This window comes from Geotrypetes seraphini, chromosome 15, assembly GCF_902459505.1.
Source record: "Geotrypetes seraphini chromosome 15, aGeoSer1.1, whole genome shotgun sequence".
Taxonomy (NCBI): domain Eukaryota; kingdom Metazoa; phylum Chordata; class Amphibia; order Gymnophiona; family Dermophiidae; genus Geotrypetes; species Geotrypetes seraphini.
The window spans coordinates 48299867-48321481 of NC_047098.1; the positions used below are offsets into that span (position 1 = coordinate 48299867).

Consider the following 21615-nt stretch of genomic DNA (forward strand, 5'->3'; position numbering starts at 1 on the left):
AAACCAATTACAAAAAACCCCTACATTTCTGGTATCCTTTCAATTAGAGGAATATAAGAAACTGATTTTAAAAGAACATCCCCACCCCTTTTACGAAGAAGCCATGTTAGGATTTTTTTTATCGCTGATCACAGCAATATTAGCTCCAATGCTCATAGAATTCCTATGAGCAGCAGAGCTAATACCGCTGCGGTTGTTGATAAAAAAAACCTAATGTGGCTTTGTAAAAGGTGGGATTTGCTATGAAAAATAGTTTCCTTTTATGAAGAGCTGCTGAAAAGTTCTCATGCCTAACCAGCAAAGTCGGGGCAGTCTCCATTGAGGGATATAAGCACTTAGTCCAGTGATTTTCTACTTTTTTTGTTCTGTATTTTCCAATGGAATGAAAAAAAGTGGAAAATCACTGGACTAAGTGCTTATATCCCTCAATGGAGACTGCCCCGACTTTGTTGGCTGGGCTGAGAACTTTTCAGCGGCCCCTCATATGGTCAAACAATTATGATTTTTCCGGATGTTGCCAAGACTACTTAGATGAGACTTTCTAAGGCTTTTCTTTAGGAGGGGGCCGCTGAAAAGTGCTCAGCCCAACCAAGAAGGGAATGATGTGGAGTTATTGCACACTTTTCTTGACACTTTTTGTTTCCTTTCATATGGTTGAAACAAAAAGTGTCAAGAAAAGTGTGCAATAACTCCACATCATTCCCTTCTTGGTTGGGCTAAGAACTTTTCAACGGTCCCTTTCAGTTGAGATCTAGAGTCTTAGCTTTGGGGGTCACTTTCTTTCTTAAGTTTCCATGCAAATGTTTGGTACCATCTGGGAATAATTCATATGTATTTGTGGATCCTACCCATTTGGAAATTTACTTAAAAGAGAAAGTGAAAGAAACTTCTATAATTTAATTATTTTTTTTTAGCAGGCAAAATTGGGTTAGTTATTATTAAGTCTCTCATTGCCTGTAGATGTTTTTCTCCTAAATATATTATTCAATGGTAAACCGTAAAGTGGACAAGAATGCTTTGTTATTGCTTAATGTTATTGTTTTCTTTTTATTTATTTTATTATTTATATACCATTTATATCCTAAGTGGTTTACATTCAAGTACTTTATCATATTTCCCTATCTGTCCCGGTGGGCTCACACTCTATCTAATATACCTGGGCCAATGAGGGGATTAAGTGACTTGCCTAAGGTCACAAAGAGCAGTGAGGGATTTGAGCCCACAACCTCAGGGTGCTGAGACTGTAGCTCTAACCACTGCACCAACTACTCCTTGTCTCCACCCTCCTGAAATCCATTTAATTTATTTATTTAAAAAGCTTATAGCCCGCCAATAATGAAGCAGGTTCCAACATACATACATTTGCCATCTAGACATACTCAGCTTCCCCACATCCGAACGGCCCCTGTTCTAAAATGGCATATGAGACTCTCCAGCCACTTAAGTGCTGCCATTCAAATGTGGAGATGCTTCTTTAAAATGAGGGCCAGAGTGTATCTGGATTTTCAGAAAGTGTTTCACACAATTTCTTCTGGAGACTCCTGAGAACTTGGGATAGGAGACAATGTTTTGTGGTGGTCTGGGAACTGGTTATAAGAAAGGAAACAGAGTACAGTCAAACGGCCATTTTTCTCATTGGAGAAAAGTGAATAGGAGAGGATCCAAGGGATCTGTACTGGGGCTGGGGCTTTTTAACCCTTTCAGGACCAAGGGACATATTTGTCCCATAACTTTAAAATCCTATAAATTTTGATTGGGATAGTCTACAGTTCTAAATTTGATATGTACGGATTCCATATGATACTGCCTTTATGTAAACAAACTGGTTCCGACATTCATTCATTAGCGTCGTTGCCAGATTGACGAGAAGATTCACTTGCCACACTGTCCATAAGCCAGAAGTTTGATTTTTTTTAAAAAAAATAATGATATTTCACAAAAAAAAATCAATTTTTTGGCATCTGCAAGCCCTTTTTACCATAAAAATGTCGTCAAAACCACAAAAATTGGCCTACGATCCTTATGGTCCTGAAAGGGTTAACCTATTTATAAATTATCTGGAATTGGAAACAATGACTGAGGTGAACAAATTTGCAGATGACACCAAAATGGTTTAAAGTTTTTAAATGATATGCATATTGTTAGAAATTGCAATAGGACCTTTAAAAAGACTGAAGATTAGGCAACCAAATGGCAGATGAAATTTAATGTGGGCAAGTGCAAAATGATCCACACAGAGTAGAATAACCCACATTATACATAAAAGGCTAGGTTTCGCTTTAGGAGTCAACCCCCAGGAAAAGTATCTGGGCCTCATCATTGACAGCAGTCAAGCAAACAGAATTTTAGGAATTGTTAGGAAAGTAGAGAATCAAATAATGAGTATCACACTTCATGGTATAACCACACCTTGGGTATTCTGTGCAATTCTAGTCCTTACATTTCAGGGGCAAAAAACCCCAAATAAATAGCTGAATTAGAAAAGAAACAGGGAATTTCTGCTCACTAAGAATGTCTCCTACAGGTAAGTAACTTGTTTTTTCCCCAAGGTAAACAAAATAACTACAGTATTAAAGTTGTTTCCCAGCAGAGCAAACAAAAAAACCAGGAAAATCATTCTAAATTAAATTTTAGGCCTATTGTGCAAGGGCTTCAGCTCAGGGTTGCTGAACTTTGTATTGCCTTTATGGCTATGCTGCCAGCAGTAGTAATAATAATAATAAAAACTTAACCATTAAACTTGCTTTAGCAGATTTGGCTAGTGAAGCCAAAGGTCTCTTTTCATATCATGAATTATCATTTAAATTTAACAACACATTTTCAGTAAAAAGAATTAATTATTTCTTTATAATGGTATAACCATTTTTTTTTTTCTTGATCATAAATTGTCTTGAAGGCCATTCTCTTTAAAATGTGCCGGGTCACCCGACAGAAGCTTGTTTTTTTTTTTGTTTTGTTTTTTCTCTCTCGCTACAAAAAATAAAATATCTTCTTTAGAGTTCTTGAAAAGTCAGTGATGTTTCCTCCCTTCTTCCTCTCAGAAAATCATAATAGTAATTAAAAAAAAAAAAAAAAGCTGATTAGTACTATGGCACAGGCAAGCCTGCGAACGGCCAAACTCGGGACACCTAATAGCCCGAAGCGAAGAGCTGACTCGTTGCTCGCGAGTGGGCGGGGGAGGAGGTGACGCGAAGCAGCAAATTAAAAGCCGAGCCGGTCGCCGCCGCAGCCTGAGCGCGCTTTGCCCCTGCCGAGAGCGGTGGTGGTGGTGCGGGCAGCTGCCGGGACCTCTGCTCTTGTTTCCCTCGCAACCATGGAGCGCTGGAAGGGCCGGGTGGCGCTGGTGACCGGCGCCTCGGGGGGCATCGGGGCCGCCGTGGCCCGGGGGCTGGTCCAGCATGGCATGAAGGTGGTGGGCTGTGCCCGGAGCGTGGAGAAAATCGAGGTAAGCGGCCGCCGCCGCCGCGTTTTACCCGGAGCCCTTTGTGCGTGAAAGCGAGCCATTGGCCGTCCTTTAGGGTTGGATTCTTGCCGGCTGGTGGCCTTTCCCCTCCCCTCCGCCCGCCCGGACAAACTTCTCCCGCTAAAGAGGGGCGTGAAACAGAGAACCGATCTTCTCCCGAGAAGTCTTTGGAGCTGCCTTTATGACATAAGAACTAACTTAACTGCCGTTACGCTACGCGTATGCCAAAGAGGAAGACGCTTTCTTTCTTTCTTTTTTCCCTCCTTCCCCCCCCCCCTCAAACCATCCATTGAGAAGGTTTAGGCCGATTTCCCCCCCCCCCCCTCGATTTCAGTATAGAGAGGGACTAGGATTCTCAGGCGGTGACGAGTCGTGGCCGTCCCCAGCGATGATTAATATCCAGTAATAGCTAACCAGCCCAGGGACCGTTTGGCCTTGGGAATCGCATTCAATGAGCAATTTTTTTTTTTTTTTTTTTTTTTTTGTGTGTGTGTGTGTGACATAAAACTCGCTTAACCCCAGGGTTTGATAAAATTTTGCGATTAGTTGGTGCCAGAATTGCAGATCAACTAATTAGGATGTTCGGTTTGCAAAGCACACCTCGAATGTTTTAGTCGTTTGCAAGGTTAACCCTTTCAGGACCATAAGGATCGTAGGCCACTTTTTGTGGTTTTGACGACATTTTTAAGGTAAAAAGGGCTTGCAGATGCCAAAAAATTGATTTTTTTTGTGAAATATCATTATTATTTTTTTTTTTTAAAATCACACTTCTGGCTTATGGACAGTGTGGCAAGTGAATCTTCTCGTCAATCTGGCAACGACGCTAATGAATAAATGTCGGAACCAGTTTGTTTACATAAAGGCAGTATCATATGGAATCCGTACATATCAAATTTAGAACTGTAGACTATCCCAACCAACATTTATAGGATTTTAAAGTTATGGGACAAATATGTCCCTTGGTCCTGAAAGGGTTAAACGGAAGCTTTAAAGAAAGCATTTTTTTTTTCTTTTTTTGCGCTGTTATAATGTATTTCTCTGGGTGAAGCGATCCTTTATTGTGCCTTTTACATCTAAAACGAAACAATTGGGGCTTTTTTTTTTTTTTATGCAGCAAGAGAAAGTTCCATATATGTTTGCAATAAACTAGATAAAGCACTAGAGTGAATCTTTTAGAAAGCATTTTTTTTGTGTGTGAGGCAGGTTCTACACCTGGAAAATGTCTGTTGGAAAACGTATGCTCGCTGTCTGCTTATGAGTGTTTTTGGCGAAGCTGTGATGTATACACATTTTTTTAAATAAAAAGGCAGGTGTAAATTTGTGTGAGAATTTATGGACTATCAGGGCTCAATGGCCTGTTTGTAAGAGCGCAGAGGCGCTTATGTTGCTCTTTATAAAGTAAGTTCCCTTTTGGACATTATGAACCTGCTTTATAGGGCCCCTTAATCAGCTGGCTGTGATTATGTATTTGGCTGTCTGCTGCTGGTGCTATACATAGAAATTCAAGGCATTACATTGTTTGGGTTTGAAGAGCCACTAAAGCACATCTGGTTGAAGTGCTGACTTTGCCCCTGGAATGCCCCAGTTCAGTGCTAACTGGTTAAGCGCCACTGAAAATGACTGGTTAGTACCAAACAGGTGATTTAATTGGCCAGGAACTGTTTCTGGCTGATTAAATCATGTAAAATATTGACCCCCCCCCCTCCATAGAAGATAATTATGGGATATACAGGTCAGGAAATGGTGGTTTAAGTCTGGCCACTTACCACTTATCTGGTATTTTTGAAAAGGCTTGGCAAATACAGAACCTTTTCTAAAATATGTAACAAACACACACAAAAAAAGGCCAAGGAAGCACCACAGCTATTTAAGCAGAAAAAAATGCACTCGGAAAAAAGTTATAGGAAGTGATTTTGCTACTTGGTTACAAGTGATGGATTTAAGAAATCTGGGTAACTGTGGGGTTTGAAAGCCAGAGAGGAAAGCTCAGTCCCCTTTCCCTCCCCCAGCTCTCCTTCAAAGCCCAGGTTCAAAAGAGAAGTTAGCTGACATGCATGACTTGAAACAAGTGTAAATGCCTAGCGGGAAAATTTCCTGGATATACAAGGGGGTGTTGAAAAGTTCTCAGCCCAACCAACCAGCTTCCTACATTTTAAGTGTTTATTTTGCTACTGTAGCCGAAGAGTGTTATCTTATTTCATTAAGTGCCAATTTGCAGAAACGGAATTTGTTTTTGACATTGTTTAAGAATCATTAATTGAACCATATACACATTATTATTCTCTTTTTGTTTGCGCCAAGAACTTTTCAGCACCTCCTCATACGTGTATTGTTCTTCTAATACTGAATACATGTACACTTTGCTCTGTGTACCATGGTTCATATGCATAAGTAGGATCTTTTCTAAAATCACAATTTCTAAGTGTGTGCTGTTGTCCACTTCCAAGTAACATAGAAACATGATGGCAGATAAAGGCCAAATGGCCCATCTAGTATGTCCATCCACAGTAACCATTATCTTTCTCTCTGAGAGATCCCACATGCCTATCCCAGGCCCTTTTGAATTCAGACACATTCTCTATCTCCACCCCCTCTTCTAGGAGACTGTTCCACGCATCTACCACCCTTTCTGTAAAAAAGCATTTCCTTAGATTACTCCAGAGCCTATCACCTCTTAACTTCATCCTATGCCCTCATTGCAGAGTTAAAAAGACTTGACTCGTGCACATTTACATTATGTAGGTATTTAAACGTCTCTCTCATATCTCCCCTCTCCCCCAAAGTATACAGATTGAGATCTTTAAGTCTGTCCCCATACGCCTTATGATGACCACATAACCATTTTAGTAGCCTTCCTGTAGACCAGTGGTCTCGAACTTGTGGCCTGGGGGCCACATGCAGCCCACCAGATATTATTTTGAGGCCCTCGGTATGTTTATCATAATCACAAAAGTAAAATAAAACAGTTTCTTGATCATATGTCTCTTTAGCTATAAATTACAATATTATTATTAATCTTTAGCCAAAAGGAAAGATTTATAAACTATAAAGAGTTTTACCTCATGCAAAATTGTAATTTCTTTAATAACAGACAAAAGAGGCAGAAAAGTCAAAGAGTTCTGAGAGTGGTTAGCCAATGGTTGGTAAACCTGGATGAACCCTTCCTTAATAAAATGTAGTATTAATTATTCACATTTTGTGTTGGTTCATCCAGGTTTACCAACCATTGGCTAACCACTCTCAGAACTCTTGACTTTTCTGCCTCTTGTCTGTCTTTGAAGTTTCATTTGGCAGTTTTTTTATTGGAGTTAAGAATTTCTTTAATAAAACATTAACTATTTTTTTTTCTGAGGCCCTCCAATTACCTACAACTCCAAAATGTGGCCCTGCAAAAGGGTTTGGGTTTGAGACCACTGCTGTAGACAGACTCCATCCTTTTTATATTTTTTTTTTTAAAGGTGCAGCCTCCAGAATTGTACACAGTATTCTAAATGAGGTCTCACCAAAGTCCTAAACAGGGACATCAATTCCTCCTTTTTCTTACTAGCCATACCTCTCCCTAAGCAACCTGGCATCCTTCTAGCTTTCGCCGTCACCTATTCAATCTTAAGCCACTGTCACCTTTTCAACCTTTGGCCACCTTAAGATCATCACATACAATCACACCCAAGTCCTGCTCTTCTGTCGTGCACATAAGCTCTTCACTCCCTAATCTGTTCCTCAGATTTTTGCAGCCCAAATGCATGATCTTGCATTTCTTAGCATTAAATTTTAGCTGCCAAATTTCAGACATTCTTCAAGCTTCACCAGGTCTTTCTTCATGTTCACACCATCCAGGCGTCTACTCTATTACAGATTTTGGTATCATCTGCAAAGAGGTAAATCGTACCCAACAACCCTTCAGCAATATCGTTTATAAAAATGTTAAAAAGAACAGGCCCAAGAACAGAACCTTGAGGCACACCACTGATGACATCCCTTTCCTCATAGCAATCTCCATTGATCACTGCCCTCTGTTGCCTTCCACTAAGTCAGTTCTTGACCTAGCCCGTTACTTTGGGACCCATCTGGCGGGCACTCAGTTTATTTATTAGACGTCGGTGTTGGACACTGTCAAAGGCTTTGCTAAAATCTAAATGCACCGCATCTACCGCACATCCTCTATCCCAGGGGTAGGCAATTCCAGTCCTCGGGAGCCGGAGCCAGGTCAGGTTTTCAGGATATCCACAATGAATATGTATGAGATGGATTTGCATGCACTGCCTCCTTGAGATGCAGATCTATCTCATGCATATTTATTGTGGATATCCTGAAAACCTGACCTGGCTCCGGCTCTCAAGAACCGGAATTGCCTACCCCTGCTCTATCCAATTCTCTGTGCAAAGAGGGCACAATTCTTTAATCATCTACTATGATAAAAAATTAGATATAAAAATACTAATTTAGGGGAAATGAAGCTTTGACTAGATTTTATTTATTTCATTTTCTATCCTGTCCTCCCCAAAGAGCTCAGAATGAGCTACAGGCTAACATACATAATATACAGTTAACGGGTTGCAATTTGCCATAGTTACAGGGCAAGGTTTTTCAATACAAGTTTTTATCTTAACGCGACACAATATACATTTCTTTGTAATCTGTTGGTCCTGGGCAGGGGAGGTGGGTGAAGAGGTATGTTTTTATTGCTTTCCAAAGTTGAGGAATTTGAAAAGGTACAGAGAAGGGTAAAAAATGATAAAGTGGATGGGACAACTTCCCTATAAGGAAAGGCTAAAGTGACTAGGGCTCTTCAGCCTGGAGAAGAGATGGATCAGGGAGATACATTAGAGGTCTAATACAGAGTGGAATGGAGCGGAGCAGGTAGAAATGAATCACTTGTTTACTCTTTTTTTGAAAAATGCTAGGACAAGGGGGGCATGCGATGAAGCTACTAAATAATAAATTTAAAACAAATTGGCAAAAAAATGTCTTCACTTAAAGTATAATTTAACTCTGGAATTTGTTGCCAAGAGAATGAGGTGAATGCAGTTAGCTTAGCAGGATTTAAAAAAAGGTTTGTATAATTTTCTAAAACAGGAATCCGTAAGCTACTTAAGATGAACTTAGGGACATCAACTGCTTATTCCTATGATAAGCAGCATAAAACCTGTTTTACTTCTTGGGATCTAACTAGGTATTTAAGGACCTGGGTTGGCCACTGTTGGAAACAAGCCATTGTGACCTCAGGGATGAGGTTGGCTCTTAAGCATTGGTGGAATGAGGCATTATGACATCACAATCTCAGCTCTGCAATGTTGCTACTCTTTGGGTTTCTGCTAGGTACTTGGGGACCTGGGTTGGCTATTATTGAAAACAGGATACTGGGCTAGATGGACCTTTTGGTCTATCCCAGTATGGCAACTCTTTATGTTCTTATTGAGCAAATATATTGTGGTTGAACATCTCCGTATACTTATGTCAATCACATGTGGGAAGGGACTCTCTTAATTTCTGCAGCACCAGGAAGGCAATTCTGTAACTTGGTGCCTCTGGTTAGGTGTCTCAATTGCAAGTACTGAGCGCCAATTCAATAATGGCATCTTGAATCAACATTCAGCAAGTCGGCATCGAAGCACTTGCATTTAGTTGTGACCACTTCTACCCGGTCTATGGTAGAATAAATTGGCATGCCTAAGTGCCTCATGTGATGTATGTAACTTGGCACTGTTCCCATGGTTTGCCCATATTCTGTCCACTTAAATGCTACCTTTAAGAATGGAATATAGTGCATTTGGGAGTACATGTGGCACTAAGTAGTACCCTACTGGGTCAGACCAATGGTCCCTATAGCCCAGTATCCGGTTTCCAACGGTGACTAATCCAGGTCAAAAGTACCTGGCAAAATTCCATGCTTCCTATCCCAGGGCAAGCAGAGGCTTCCTCCAGCTCTGCCTCAACAGCAGACTAAGGACTTTTCCTCCGGGAGCTTGTCCAAATACTTTTAAAACCTAGATAATGCTAATTGTTGTTACCACATCCTCTGGTAATGAGTGAAAATATTTCTCCTATTTATTGTAAAAGGTTTTACCATATTAATTTCATGGAGTGTCACCAAATTTGGTGATTCTCAACCATTGGGCTGGGGCAAGTCCTTGGTGTGCCTTGGTGGTGACAACCAGGGGCATGGTTATGCATGCTTTCATGAAGCTCTGTTCGCTCATCTTCTCACTCTCCTCACTGCAGGTCTGATATTTGGGCTCTTCCTCTCCCTCCCTCAACCCCTTCCATGGCACTTTTGACTAGAGAATGACATGGGGACTTGGATTGTCCTCCAAAGATGGGATTCAGGGCTAGATGGACCATTTGGTCTAACCCAGTAAGGCTGTTCTTATGCTCTTATGTGAGCTAAGTATAGGACAATCAAGCCATTGTGACATCGCTGAGATTGACTCTTAGGCATTGGTGGAATGAAGTGGCATGACATCACAATCTCAGCTATGGAATGCTGCTATTTAGGTTTTTGCCAGGCACTTGTGACCTGGATTGGCCTCTGAAGATGAGATACTGGTCTAGATAGACCATTAGTCTGACTCAGTAAGGCTATTTTTATGTTCTTACTATTTATTTCTAAAGCGCTACCAGATGCATGTAGCACTATAAATTAAACACACCAGCTGCCTTTGGGATTGTCTTACTCATTCATACATTACTGTCCTGTAAGTTGCGTGACTGATGCCTACAGTTCTCCATGAAGAGGAACAGCATGGAGTGTGAATATCTGGAGTTTCCTGTTCAGATTTGCAGGGGTCTGGGCCTGTGTAGTGCTCTTATTGGTTGTACATGTGTTTTTTGGTGACTTATGTAAGAATTCCAGAGGCAGATAGGAGGCTGACTATTTAAAAAAAAAAAAAAAGGCATCAGGGCTAACATGTGGCACCATGTACAAACTTGGCATCATCGGGAGGCATATTGTCATTGCACATAATCTGGACCTGGGCAATAACAATGGTTCACTGTGTGTGTTTGTATACATGATTGCCTTTTGTGAATTTTTAAAAATGTTTACATTTTGCTAAATATTTCAGTAAGAAATTGGCTTAGACACATAGGGCTCCTTTTTACAAAGGCGCGCTAGGGCCTTAACCCGCAGAATAGCACACGTTAAATTGCCACGTGCGCTAGCCACTACCGTCTCCTTTTGAGCTATAGCGCGCACTAATCTGGTGCGTGTGTTAAACACTAGCGCACCTTTGTAAAAGGAGCCCAAAGACTCTAGGTTCAAAGACCTTTCAGGTCTCTTGTGTAGAGTGATATCTTAGGAAAAAGCCTGAACTTTGAACTTTTAAACCTGATTTATTTACTTGATATGCTGCTTAGCCCAAAGTAAGTGATTTACAGTAAATCGTCAATATACAAAGAAACAGTGAATCATAGATATACGTCATCGCATCGCATACAATCATTCAAAATAACAGAGAATATCATTAATAGTAATGATAAAAATGTAGTGTTGCACTCATCAATTAAACAACAAATATGTTTCCAGCACAATAGCCAATCCTGAAGAAACCATACTGGTCAAGCTTGAATACACAAGTAAGAGTAGAAGAGGTAACCGGATGGTAGTTTTTTCCCCTCACTCCCTGTTTATGGGTCAATTCTCTGATCCATTTTCTGATAAGGAGTTACTTTATAACTACATGGGCTGTTCACTCTGAGTTTTGAAAGCGAAAATCCTGCACACATTTACATATACTAATTTGTATGGATACACTTCTGCATTTCCAAAAAAAGTATGTTAATGGTTTAAAATCTTTCTGCTGGCAAAAGTATGCATGAAACAGTGTTACTTGTGCACTTCAAATGCATAAATAGTATTTTTATTTTTATTTTTTTAATTATGTAGGTAATGCATTCCATTATGCATGGAATTGGCATTTAATTGTCCTCCCTATGTCTTGACCAGGGATCTTTGTATGCAGCTCAGGGTTTTTAATCAAGTCCCAACTGTCTGTCCTGTGTGAACGTGAAGTCTAGCCTGCTTTTTTTTTTTTTTTTTTTTTTTGTTCTTTTGGCCCACTAGTTCCTTTCTTTTCAATTCCAGATCTATCAGAACCTATGATAAGATCCTGGCACTTTGATCTTTATTCACAACTATCCAAGGACTCCTCCTCCCTCTCATTGTTCTAATGTGATCATTCTAGAAATATCCCGAGACTGCGAGCTGAACACCAGTGCTCTTTCTGGAGCCCTGTATCATGATGTTGCCATTAAAGAATCGTGATGCCCTCCTCCATCCCCAGGGGCTACCTCTACGGCGTTCCAAGAGATTTAAACTGTGGACCTAGCACACCTCAAAGCATGTCTCTGTGGCATCCCCAGCAGACAGATTAAAATGACTTTGATTTACCCCTGTTAATTTTTAGACAGGTTGCAAATACAAATAAACATACTTTGAATCATCTATAGGTGAAAGCCAGAAGTCTGTAAAGAAAAAGTTTGTAGGGTTTTGAGATGTCTGATATTTAAACGCCACAGTCAGTGTTTGAAATGCTGGCTGTGGCATTTAAATATTCACAGTAGAGAATGACACGGGGACAAATTTTTTCCCGTCCCTGCAGGAACATTTTCCTCTCCTTGCAAGTTCTTTTCCTGTCCCTGCCCCATCCCTGCAAGCTCTGTCCTCATCTGAATAAGCCTCAAACACTTTAAAATCATAAGTGTTCAAACTTGTACAGTTCATGCAGATCTTACAGGAATGGGTCAGAGCAACAAAACTCATAGGGACAGGGAAATTTGAGTTCCTGCGGGGACAGGGCCAAAATTGTCCCCTTGTCAATTCTCTAATTCAACGTCATTATCTGGATAGTGAACCATGCTGAATGCACAGGTAGAGCAGGCTGAATCGTTACAGTATTCAGGAACTATCTGATTTAATTGTCAGGATAGCAAGGACAACTTTTTTGCTGTCTTAACTGTATCCAAGTAATTGTCTGAATATTGTTGCTCTCTAACTTTGTAAACCACTTTGTCTTATCTAGTTATACAGTAAATGTGTTAAGTTGGTTTAAAAAACAAAAAAATCAGTTTCTTCTTTTTGCCAGTAGAAGGAAAACATATGTTTAAATTTGGGTATGATGAGACAGATTTAATTCAAAACAGTGCATGAAATGGGCAGAGAACTCAGTGGGATGCCATTATGCTACTCATCATTCACGTTTTTATTTTAAAACAGTTTAATGATGCTAGTTATTGCTTTATTTTTTTTCCTGAGGAATGCTCTCAGCATTCAAAATAACACAAATCTTGATTTGTATTTAACATATTACAGGATTACAGGAAGCATTTTTAAATGCCTGTTTGTCTTGACATGAGATGGTTTGTATGGGAGAATTTCAGAAAATGTCAAGACACCTTGAAATTTGCTACTTAAAGGCAGTATTTCTAAAGTGCTAAACTAGCTGGTTCTTTTGTCTGGCTGTCAAGTGAATGGTAAGATGAGGGGGTGGGGGGAGGGCAGGGAATGTGACCTTTTGGTAAACATAGGTATGATGGAGTAGATGGCATCTTCACTTTATTGTCCATATGAAAGCGGTAATGGTCTCTCTTTTTTTTTATTTTTTATTTTTTTAAACTTATTTTGGGACACTTTCACTAAGCATCACTAAGCAATGCTAGGATCTAAGGTACACCTAATGCAGTTTAAAATGGCATACCATGGAATGCACTCGGGTGTGCACCAGCTACTGAGTTAAAAAAAAAAAAATTATATATTCTCCATTTTCTCTTGAGGGGGTTAGTCAGGGGTGCTAATCGGTGCAGTTACATTATCACATGTTTAACTGGTTGTACAGGAATATCGCATGAGTCCTTAGCCTATATAATGGGTGGCAGTAAGTACTTAGTTGCATCTGACATACTTCTGCTTCAATTATAAGGAAGGAAAAGGATTTCAGTTGTGCTTGTCTGACACAGGTTGCTTAATTTCAACCCACCATATAAAGTATGAGCATGCCATCGTAAAACAGAAAATGCTTCCCCTAGCTTTTAAATTTTTTTTTTCTTAAATCTCTTTAGGTAGAGTTCAATGTACTCTTATTACTATTTCAATAGGCAGATATTTAGCTTGGCCTGACATATGCTCCGTTTCATGACATTTCTTCAGGAGCCTAAGCCGCCGCTTCGTTCACTGTGCCATTAGTATCCTGGCATCTTTCACCCTGCTTTATATTCACGGCAGTTGAAATAAAGCAACCCATTTTGGATGGGCACAACTGAAATATTTTTATTTTCCTTTATTGAATTGATCGACTTATGTAGAAGTTACCAGTTCAGTAAGTCCTAAGCCTAGTATAGTTTGATGAAAGATTAGTGCCTGATCATTAATATAAAAAAAAAAATAAGCCATTTTTTTTTGAGGTTGTATTAATGTAATGTAATTTATTTCTTATATACCGCTACATCCGTTAGGTTCTAAGCGGTTTGAAGAAAATATACATTAAGATTATAAATGAGAAGTAAGAAGGTACTTAAAAAATTCCCTTACTGTCCCGAAGGCTCACAATCTAACTAAAGTACCTGGAAATTAATAAAGAAGAGAAAATAAAGATGGTTGAAAAAAGAAAAATTCTATGAACTTATAGGATGGAAATTAAACTGACAGTGAAGAACTGTATGAAAAATACATATGGAATGCAGTTAGAGAGGGTAGGTTACAATCTATTTATGGTATTTGTTTAATTGGAAGGTGTTAAGGTGGGTCATTTGGGGGAAGGTTATCTGAAGGTAGGTGAATCTTCTGGAGGTAAAAGAGGAGGGGTTAAAATATTTGGATGAATTTTTTGAAAAGCAGGGTTTTGATTTCTTTTCTGAATGTTTTGAAGTTGTCTGATATTGTCATAAGATTGGAGATGGAATGGTTGATTTTTGCTGCTTGTGTTGCCAGAAGGTTGTCAAACATTTTCTTGCGTTGTGTGCCTTTGAGTGGGGGGAAGGCGAAAGGGTTCGAGGTTCTTCTGTGTCTTGAGGTGGAGATTTGGTTTAAGTGGTTGTTTAGATAGGAGGGGGAAGAGCCGTGGAATTTGAATTGGATTCGTGCTTGTATGGGTAACCAGTGAGAGTCTAAGAAGGTAAAAGGAAGCCATACTTATTTTTTTTTTCTATTTGACCTAAAGCTATGATTACAAAGTACAGTAACAGATCAGCTACAGTCATCTAAACAAAACTGCTGCCAGGGCAATAAAAATTTTAACTACAGTAGATGTTAAAATAACAAAGGCCTGAGAAAAATAGCTTGTAGTTTGGTTGTTTAAATATTGTTGCATCTTTTGTCAGATGGAGTGATAAGTTATGCTCTGAAAAGGTAGTTACCATATTTTTGAAAAAGGACAATTGGCCAACTAATTTTGAAAATTTAAATATCAGCACTTTGTATGCAGTTTGGCAGGGACTGCTTACTCAGAATTCAATGGCTCTCCCCCTCTTACCTAATCGGTGCTACAATTAAATTTTCTTTGGGCTGCCAGCAGCTCAGCGAGGTGAGCTTGGTGCCACGACTCTGCCCTGGAAGCCATCTCTGTGCAGGTCCCACCTACGAGGGAACAGGAAGTTGCTGCAGAGAGGCAACTTCTTGGGCAGGCTGGCAGCAGCAGGCTCACTGAAAATTGAACTGCAGCGCTAAGGAGGTAAAAGGGGGAGAGCCATCAGCCTCCATGTAAGCCAGCCCTGCCAAACCCAGACACCTGGATAGTCCTCTAAAAAGAGGACATGTCCAGGTTTTCCTGAACATATGGTAACCCTATTAAGAAGTGTGGGAGGAACAGTGGATCATGTGACTGAAGCTATGGTGGACTGCTTCTCTGGGGGAAGGGGAGGAGGAGCAGGAAGAGATAAGAGTGTAAGCCCCCACTGCCTCTGATGGCATGATTTGCCTGGACCTAGAATCAGCAGCCTTGTGGATGGTATATTCTTGGGACTTGTGCCATCCACACCAGGGGGAGGAGTTGGAACGAGAGGCGTAATGCCTTCTGTGCTTCCTGTGCCTATCGGGACACTGCAGGCTGAAGTTGCCCTGCTGTTCGTGATGCTGGGAAAGTTGAGGGTAGATGTAGTCTTTGGGGGAGCCAACTTTTTCAAATTGATTGGGAGTGCCAAACCCAAGGACAAAATCAAGGAGTCTGCTCAAGATTGGCGTATTCATTTTAAACTTTTAATGCTGATGTTTGAAATACTTAAGAACAACCACCACTTTGATTGGCTGCAACCCTAAAGGTTCATGTGCCAGGATGTCCCTTTCATTCAAGTTACTGGGCACAATGATTTTACAGATTTTAAGCAAACTAGATGTATAGTATAGGGACTATCTTTATGGTCGTGGGACCTCAGTTATAGAACTCCCTTACAAAGGAATTAAGATTTGAGTCCTTGAGTTCACTTAGAAAACTTTTAAAAGCACATTTGTGTTCACAGGCATTTTTATGAATTAAAAAGAGAAATTGTAGACATTGTTCAGATTTTTGAATATTGTATGTCTTTGAAGAGTATTTTGTTAATGTTATCTATTCTATGTATGTAAGTTGTAAACCACTTAGATTTGCAGTATAAGACATTTTTAAATACAGTACTTGAGCATCCACAGAGCTGGCTCTTTATTCCCGATTAACATTATTTTTGTTTACTGTTCGTCAACACTGAGTCCTGCAAAAGTGAATTCTTGATGCCTACAGGGAAGGAATATCTGTCTTATAGCCCCAGGAGTTGTGGTTAAATGTTCAGCAGCAGAATATCTCCACCCAATGGGAGCTGTCAGATGAGATCGCTTATATGCGACTGTTGCATCCTCCCTCTGCTTGGAGAAATACTGTTGTCAGATGGTGAGGACTTATGCTTTTTTATTTAGAAAATGAGATGTCGTACTAGGACAATAAAAAAAAAAATCCGTCAAACCCAGTAGTTGAGGATTTTTTTTGGGGTGGGGGGCTGGTTTATATAAGCACTCTGACAAGGATTATTTCGGATCCACACACAGCTATGGACCTTGGAATTCCACACACATGTCCCAAAGAGAAGGTTCTTTTTGAATTCAAGGAGGAATTCCAAGGTCCATAGCTATTCTCCCTCCCCCCCCCCCCCCCACCTCCGGTGTACTCTTCAGTTAATGTTATTTCCACAGATGAGGCCAATCGGCAAAGAAAAATGAATCACAATTGCATATAACATGCAATTTAGCTATGTTCAAAATGTTCTCATCAATTTGAGACCCTCTTTGGAGCGTGTCAGCAGAAGAAAGATATCTTAACATTCATTCCACCTAGTGATGCACAGACTGCCTAATTTTTTTTTTTTTAAATCGCTGACAAAATATTGCTACTACTTTCTGCTGTGGTTTTCTTTGGGTTGCTGGGCAATAATTGATACATCATAAAATATAGGTGTTAAATTCTTAAGCTAGTGGTTAAAGCAAAGCCAAGGCTTGGCATAGGGTCTAGGGATCTTCTTCGTTTTGCCCTAATGCAATGGATATCTCCACCAAGGTAAGCTGTTAGCCATTTAGGTTTCCAACCAATTTTACTTTTTCTCTCTAATTTTATTGAAGTAATTTTACATTATATTACTGATTTCTATTCCGCCTGTGCCTTGCGGTTCTAGGCGGATTACAAATTAGAAGAGATCTGGACATTACAGAGAGAATTACATAACAGTGATTCATGTACTTTACATGGTGTGGTAGAGGATTATAAATTATAAGATCTGAATTTTTCTGAAAGAATTTCATAGTAGAGAATCGAGTGATAACAGGGTACAGTAGAGAATATCAGTATATACTGGTTACAGAAGAAAAATTACCTAACAATGAAGGATGAAATTTGATGGATACTGAAGGTAGATGCTTATTTAGGAATCAGAATATTTTTGGAAGGAAAGGTTCTAGGAGTTGACTAATGTGTTATTCATTCGAGGGAGAGCTTGTGCGAAGGGGGAGGAGATTAGTTAGTGAGGACGTGTTTTTTTAAATAGAAATGTTTTGATTTCTTTTCGAAACACTTTGTCTGTTTTGATCATCAGTTTGGTGATGGTGGGGGTCAATTTTCGCTGCCTGTGTCGCTAGAAGGCTGTCGTATAGTTTCTTACGTCGGGTACCATTGTGAGGGGGAGAAGGTGAATAGGTTTTGAGTTCTCCTTGATCTGGGTGAGTGGTAGCGGTATAGGCGGTTGTTTAGGCAACAGGGGGCAGTAACATGGGTTACTTTAAATAGTAGACAATAGAACTTGAATTGAGTTCTTGCTTTTATCGGAAGCCAGTGAGACTCTACATAGGCGGGGGTGATGTGGTCAAATTTGCTGAGACAGTAGATGAGTCTGATGGCTGTGTTCTGAACGGTCTGTAGTTTTATCATGTTGTTTGGGCATGGTAGGTAGAGGCTGTTGCAGTAATCTAAGGTACTAAGTGTGAGGGATTGTACAACGATCTTGTAGTGTTCTCTTATTTTTCTTAGGTTTCGCATGGTGGTGAAAGCTTTTTGTATGATTTTGTATATTTGTGTCTGCATTGTGCAGCGTCTATCTAATTGTATTCCCAGAATTTTTAGAGTGCTCTGTATAGGATATTTGATTGTGTTTACTTCCAGTTCTGTTAGTGATGGTTTTTTGTTCCTTCTCTAGTAGTAGGAATTTGGTTTTCTCCGCATTCAGTTTCAGCTTATGGTTCATCATCCATTTTTCCACAGTTTCCAGTGTTTTCAGGCGTCCATTGGAGATGGGGTCTTGGATGTCAAAGGGGAGGATGATGGTTATGTCATCTGCGTAGCTGAAAAGTTATATTTAGGGCGTCTAGGGCAGTGCCTGAGGATGAATAGTATGGGCGATAGAGGGGATCCTTGTGGTACTCCGCAGGGGTTTGTCCAAGGGTCGGATAAAAGATCTTTTGACTTAACTTTGTATGATCTTGTTTGAAGGAATCCTTGGAACCAGTAGTGAACTTTACCTGATATTCCTATGGCGTCTAAGTCAAATGCTGCTGAAAGATCGAGTTGGATGATTAGTAACTTGTTTCCTTTGCTGAGGTGCTGTCGGGCTATATCTAGTAAAGATACCAGTAGAGTTTCTGTGCTGTGATTAGCTCTGAAACCAGATTGAGTTGGATGCAGAATGTGGTGATCTTCTAGGTAGTTGGATAGATATTGTGCTACTAGACCCTCTGTGAGTTTGATGTATAGTGGGATAGAAGCAATTGGTCTAATTTGTTGGGTTGTCTATTGGGCCTTTGGGGTCTTTTAGTATGGGGGTGATTGATTTTGCCAAGTTCCGGAGGGAACTGTCCTTCCCTGAGGACACCACCAGAGAAAACCACATCAACGAACAGGTCAGAGAGCTCAAGAGATTCGAGGAGGCCTGCAAGATGGTAGAAACACAGGATCACCCGCTCTTCAAAAGGGAACAAACAGATGGAGGACAGGACCCTCCAGGAGCTGAGGGAGAGGGACCTTGCGGAGGAACCAAACAGGAGAAGGAAGGATTGGAGGACCCAATCATCGACACAGACCTGAGACCCAGGAGGCAGCTGAGGAGAGGGAAATCTGCTATCGTGGTGGGAGACTCAATCCTGAGAGAGGGACAGTCACATAGCAGGAGGCAGAGCGGATCGCCTAGTGACATGTCTCCCAGGGGTGAGGACAAAGGACATCTCCGACAGAATCGAGAGAATCATGGAGGGAGCTGAGACAGAGGAAACAGCAGTGATAATCCACGTCGGAACCAATGACGTCAGAAGGAACTTCAACATGATTACACTGACCAAACAGTTTAAGATCCTGGGGAGGATGCTGAAGCTGAGGACAGGGAAGATAGTCTTTTCAGAGATCCTGCTAGTACCGAGGGCAGATGCGAGGAGGCAGACCGAGCTGCAAGCAACAAACGGATGGCTGAGGCGATGGTGTGATGAGGAGGGTTTCCTCTTTGTACAGAACTGGTCAACCTTCCTGGGGAAAAACAAGCTCTACAGGAGAGACGGACTGCATTTGAGCACGGCTGGGATGAGGATGCTGGCACGTAACATCCAGACATGCATAGACATGACTTTAAACTTATAACAAGGGGAAAGCCAATAGTCGATCTGACCTCGACACATCGGACCACAGTATCGAGCAAGGATACTGAAACAGGAAATGGCGATAGTGGACTAGAGACAAAATGGACACTTTATGGTCATAAACCCAAAGATGCAGTACAGGGACCCGAGAGGCAATTAGAGCTAAAGATCAAGACAAGGAGGAAACAGCCGGAACCAGAGGGCTATCGAAGAATAAAGAAGCGGGCAGAGGACGGGATAGACACACAACAGGAGGCAGCCCGTGAGGAGACCAGCAGGAGCATCAAATCAAGAGGAGATCCAAAAGAAAAGGTAACAAACTGGGACTTAAATTGCCTATATACAAATGCTAGCAGCCTAAGGACTAAAATGGGGGAGCTAGAAGTTATAGCCAGAAATAAGGACCTAGACATAATAGGAATCACAGAGACATGGTGGTCCGAGGACAACAAATGGGATGTGGCCCTGCCAGGGTACAAACTCTACAGGAGGGACAGGGCTCACAAGAAGGGGGGAGGAATAGCACTGTATATAAAAGACTCCATTCCTTCATCCAGAACAGAAACAACAATAAGGGCAGACAGTCTGGAGTCACTATGGGTTAAGCTGACAGGAGGGGAAGGAGCTGACATCAAATTGGGACTGTACTATCGCCCACCAGGACAGCCAGAAGCAAACGACCTGGACCTGGAGGCCGAACTGAGGCAGGTGTGCAAAAGTGGAAGGGTGGTGGTTATGGGGGATTTCAACTATCTGGGAATAGACTGGGACATTGGGCACTCAAATTGCACAAGAGAAACTAAATTCCTAGAGGCGATAAGGGATTGTTTCATGGAGCAGCTGGTCACGGAACCAACGCGAGGGGATGCCACTCTGGACCTAATCCTCAACGGGCTAGAGGGACCCGCAAAGGAAGTGGTGGTACTAGCACCATTAGGGAATAGCGATCACAACATGATCCAGTACAAATTAAACATGGGAACATCAAAGGTGAAAAGAACCACAACAACAGCACTCAACTTCAGAAAAGGAAACTACAAGGACATGAGGAAAATGGTAGGAAAAAAGCTCAGCAACAGCTCAGGGAAGGTGAAGACCGTAAAGGAAGCCTGGACACTGCTTAAAGGCACAGTGATCGAGGCACAAGACCTGTGCGTCCCAAGGTTTATGAAAGAGTGCAAAAAAAAATCGAACTAGAAACCCAGCATGGATAACAACTGCAGTTAAAAAGGCGATAAGTGACAAGAAATCATCTTTCAATAAATGGAAAAAGGAACCAACAAAGGAAAACCAGGAAGAGCACAAAAGACACCAGAAAGAATGCCATCGAGAGGTCAGGAAAGCAAAGAGAGAATATGAGGAAAGACTGGCAGGAGAAGCAAAAAACTTCAAACCCTTCTTCAGGTATGTGAAAGGGAAACAACCAGCCAGAGAGGAAGTAGGACCACTGGATGACGGAGACAGGAAAGGAGCGATAAAGGAGGAAAAAGAGATAGCTGACAGGTTAAACAAATTCTTCTCGTCAGTCTTCACCAGAGAGGACACATCCAATATCCCAGAACCTGAGGTGACTATAAACGGAGAACACGACGAAAGGCTGGTACAACTAGAGGTAAGCAAAGAGGATGTCCTCAGACAGACTGAAGAGCGACAAATCACCGGGCCCGAACGGCATCCACCCAAGGGTACTAAAAGAACTTAGAAACGAAATAGCAGAGACACTTCGCCAAATATGTAACCTCTCCCTAAAAACTGGGGAGATCCCAGAGGACTGGAAAATAGCAAATGTCACACCCATCTTTAAGAAGGGATCAAGGGGTGACCCGGGAAACTACAGGCCTGTGAGCTTGACCTCGGTTCCGGGAAAGATGATGGAAGCAATGGTAAAGGACACAATCTGCGAACACGTAGAAAACAATGGGCAACTGAAGGCGAGCCAGCATGGCTTCTGCAAGGGAAGGTCATGCCTCACGAACTTGCTGTACTTCTTTGAGGGAATAAACAGCCAGATGGACAAGGGGGAATCCATAGACATCATTTACCTTGATTTCCAAAAAGCCTTCGACAAGGTACCTCATGAACGGCT

General features: G+C 41.1%; 1 protein-coding gene across 1 annotated transcript in view; it reads left to right on the top strand.

Moving 5' to 3' along the window:
- Positions 1 to 3210: 3210 nt before the first annotated feature.
- Positions 3211 to 21615, top strand: part of DHRS11 (dehydrogenase/reductase 11) — a 58179-nt gene continuing 39774 nt past the window's right edge. The window contains exon 1 of the mRNA XM_033921184.1: positions 3211 to 3445. Within this exon, the coding sequence (XP_033777075.1) occupies positions 3314 to 3445 (132 nt within the window). The 5' untranslated portion in view covers positions 3211 to 3313. The remainder of the gene's footprint in view (positions 3446 to 21615) is intronic.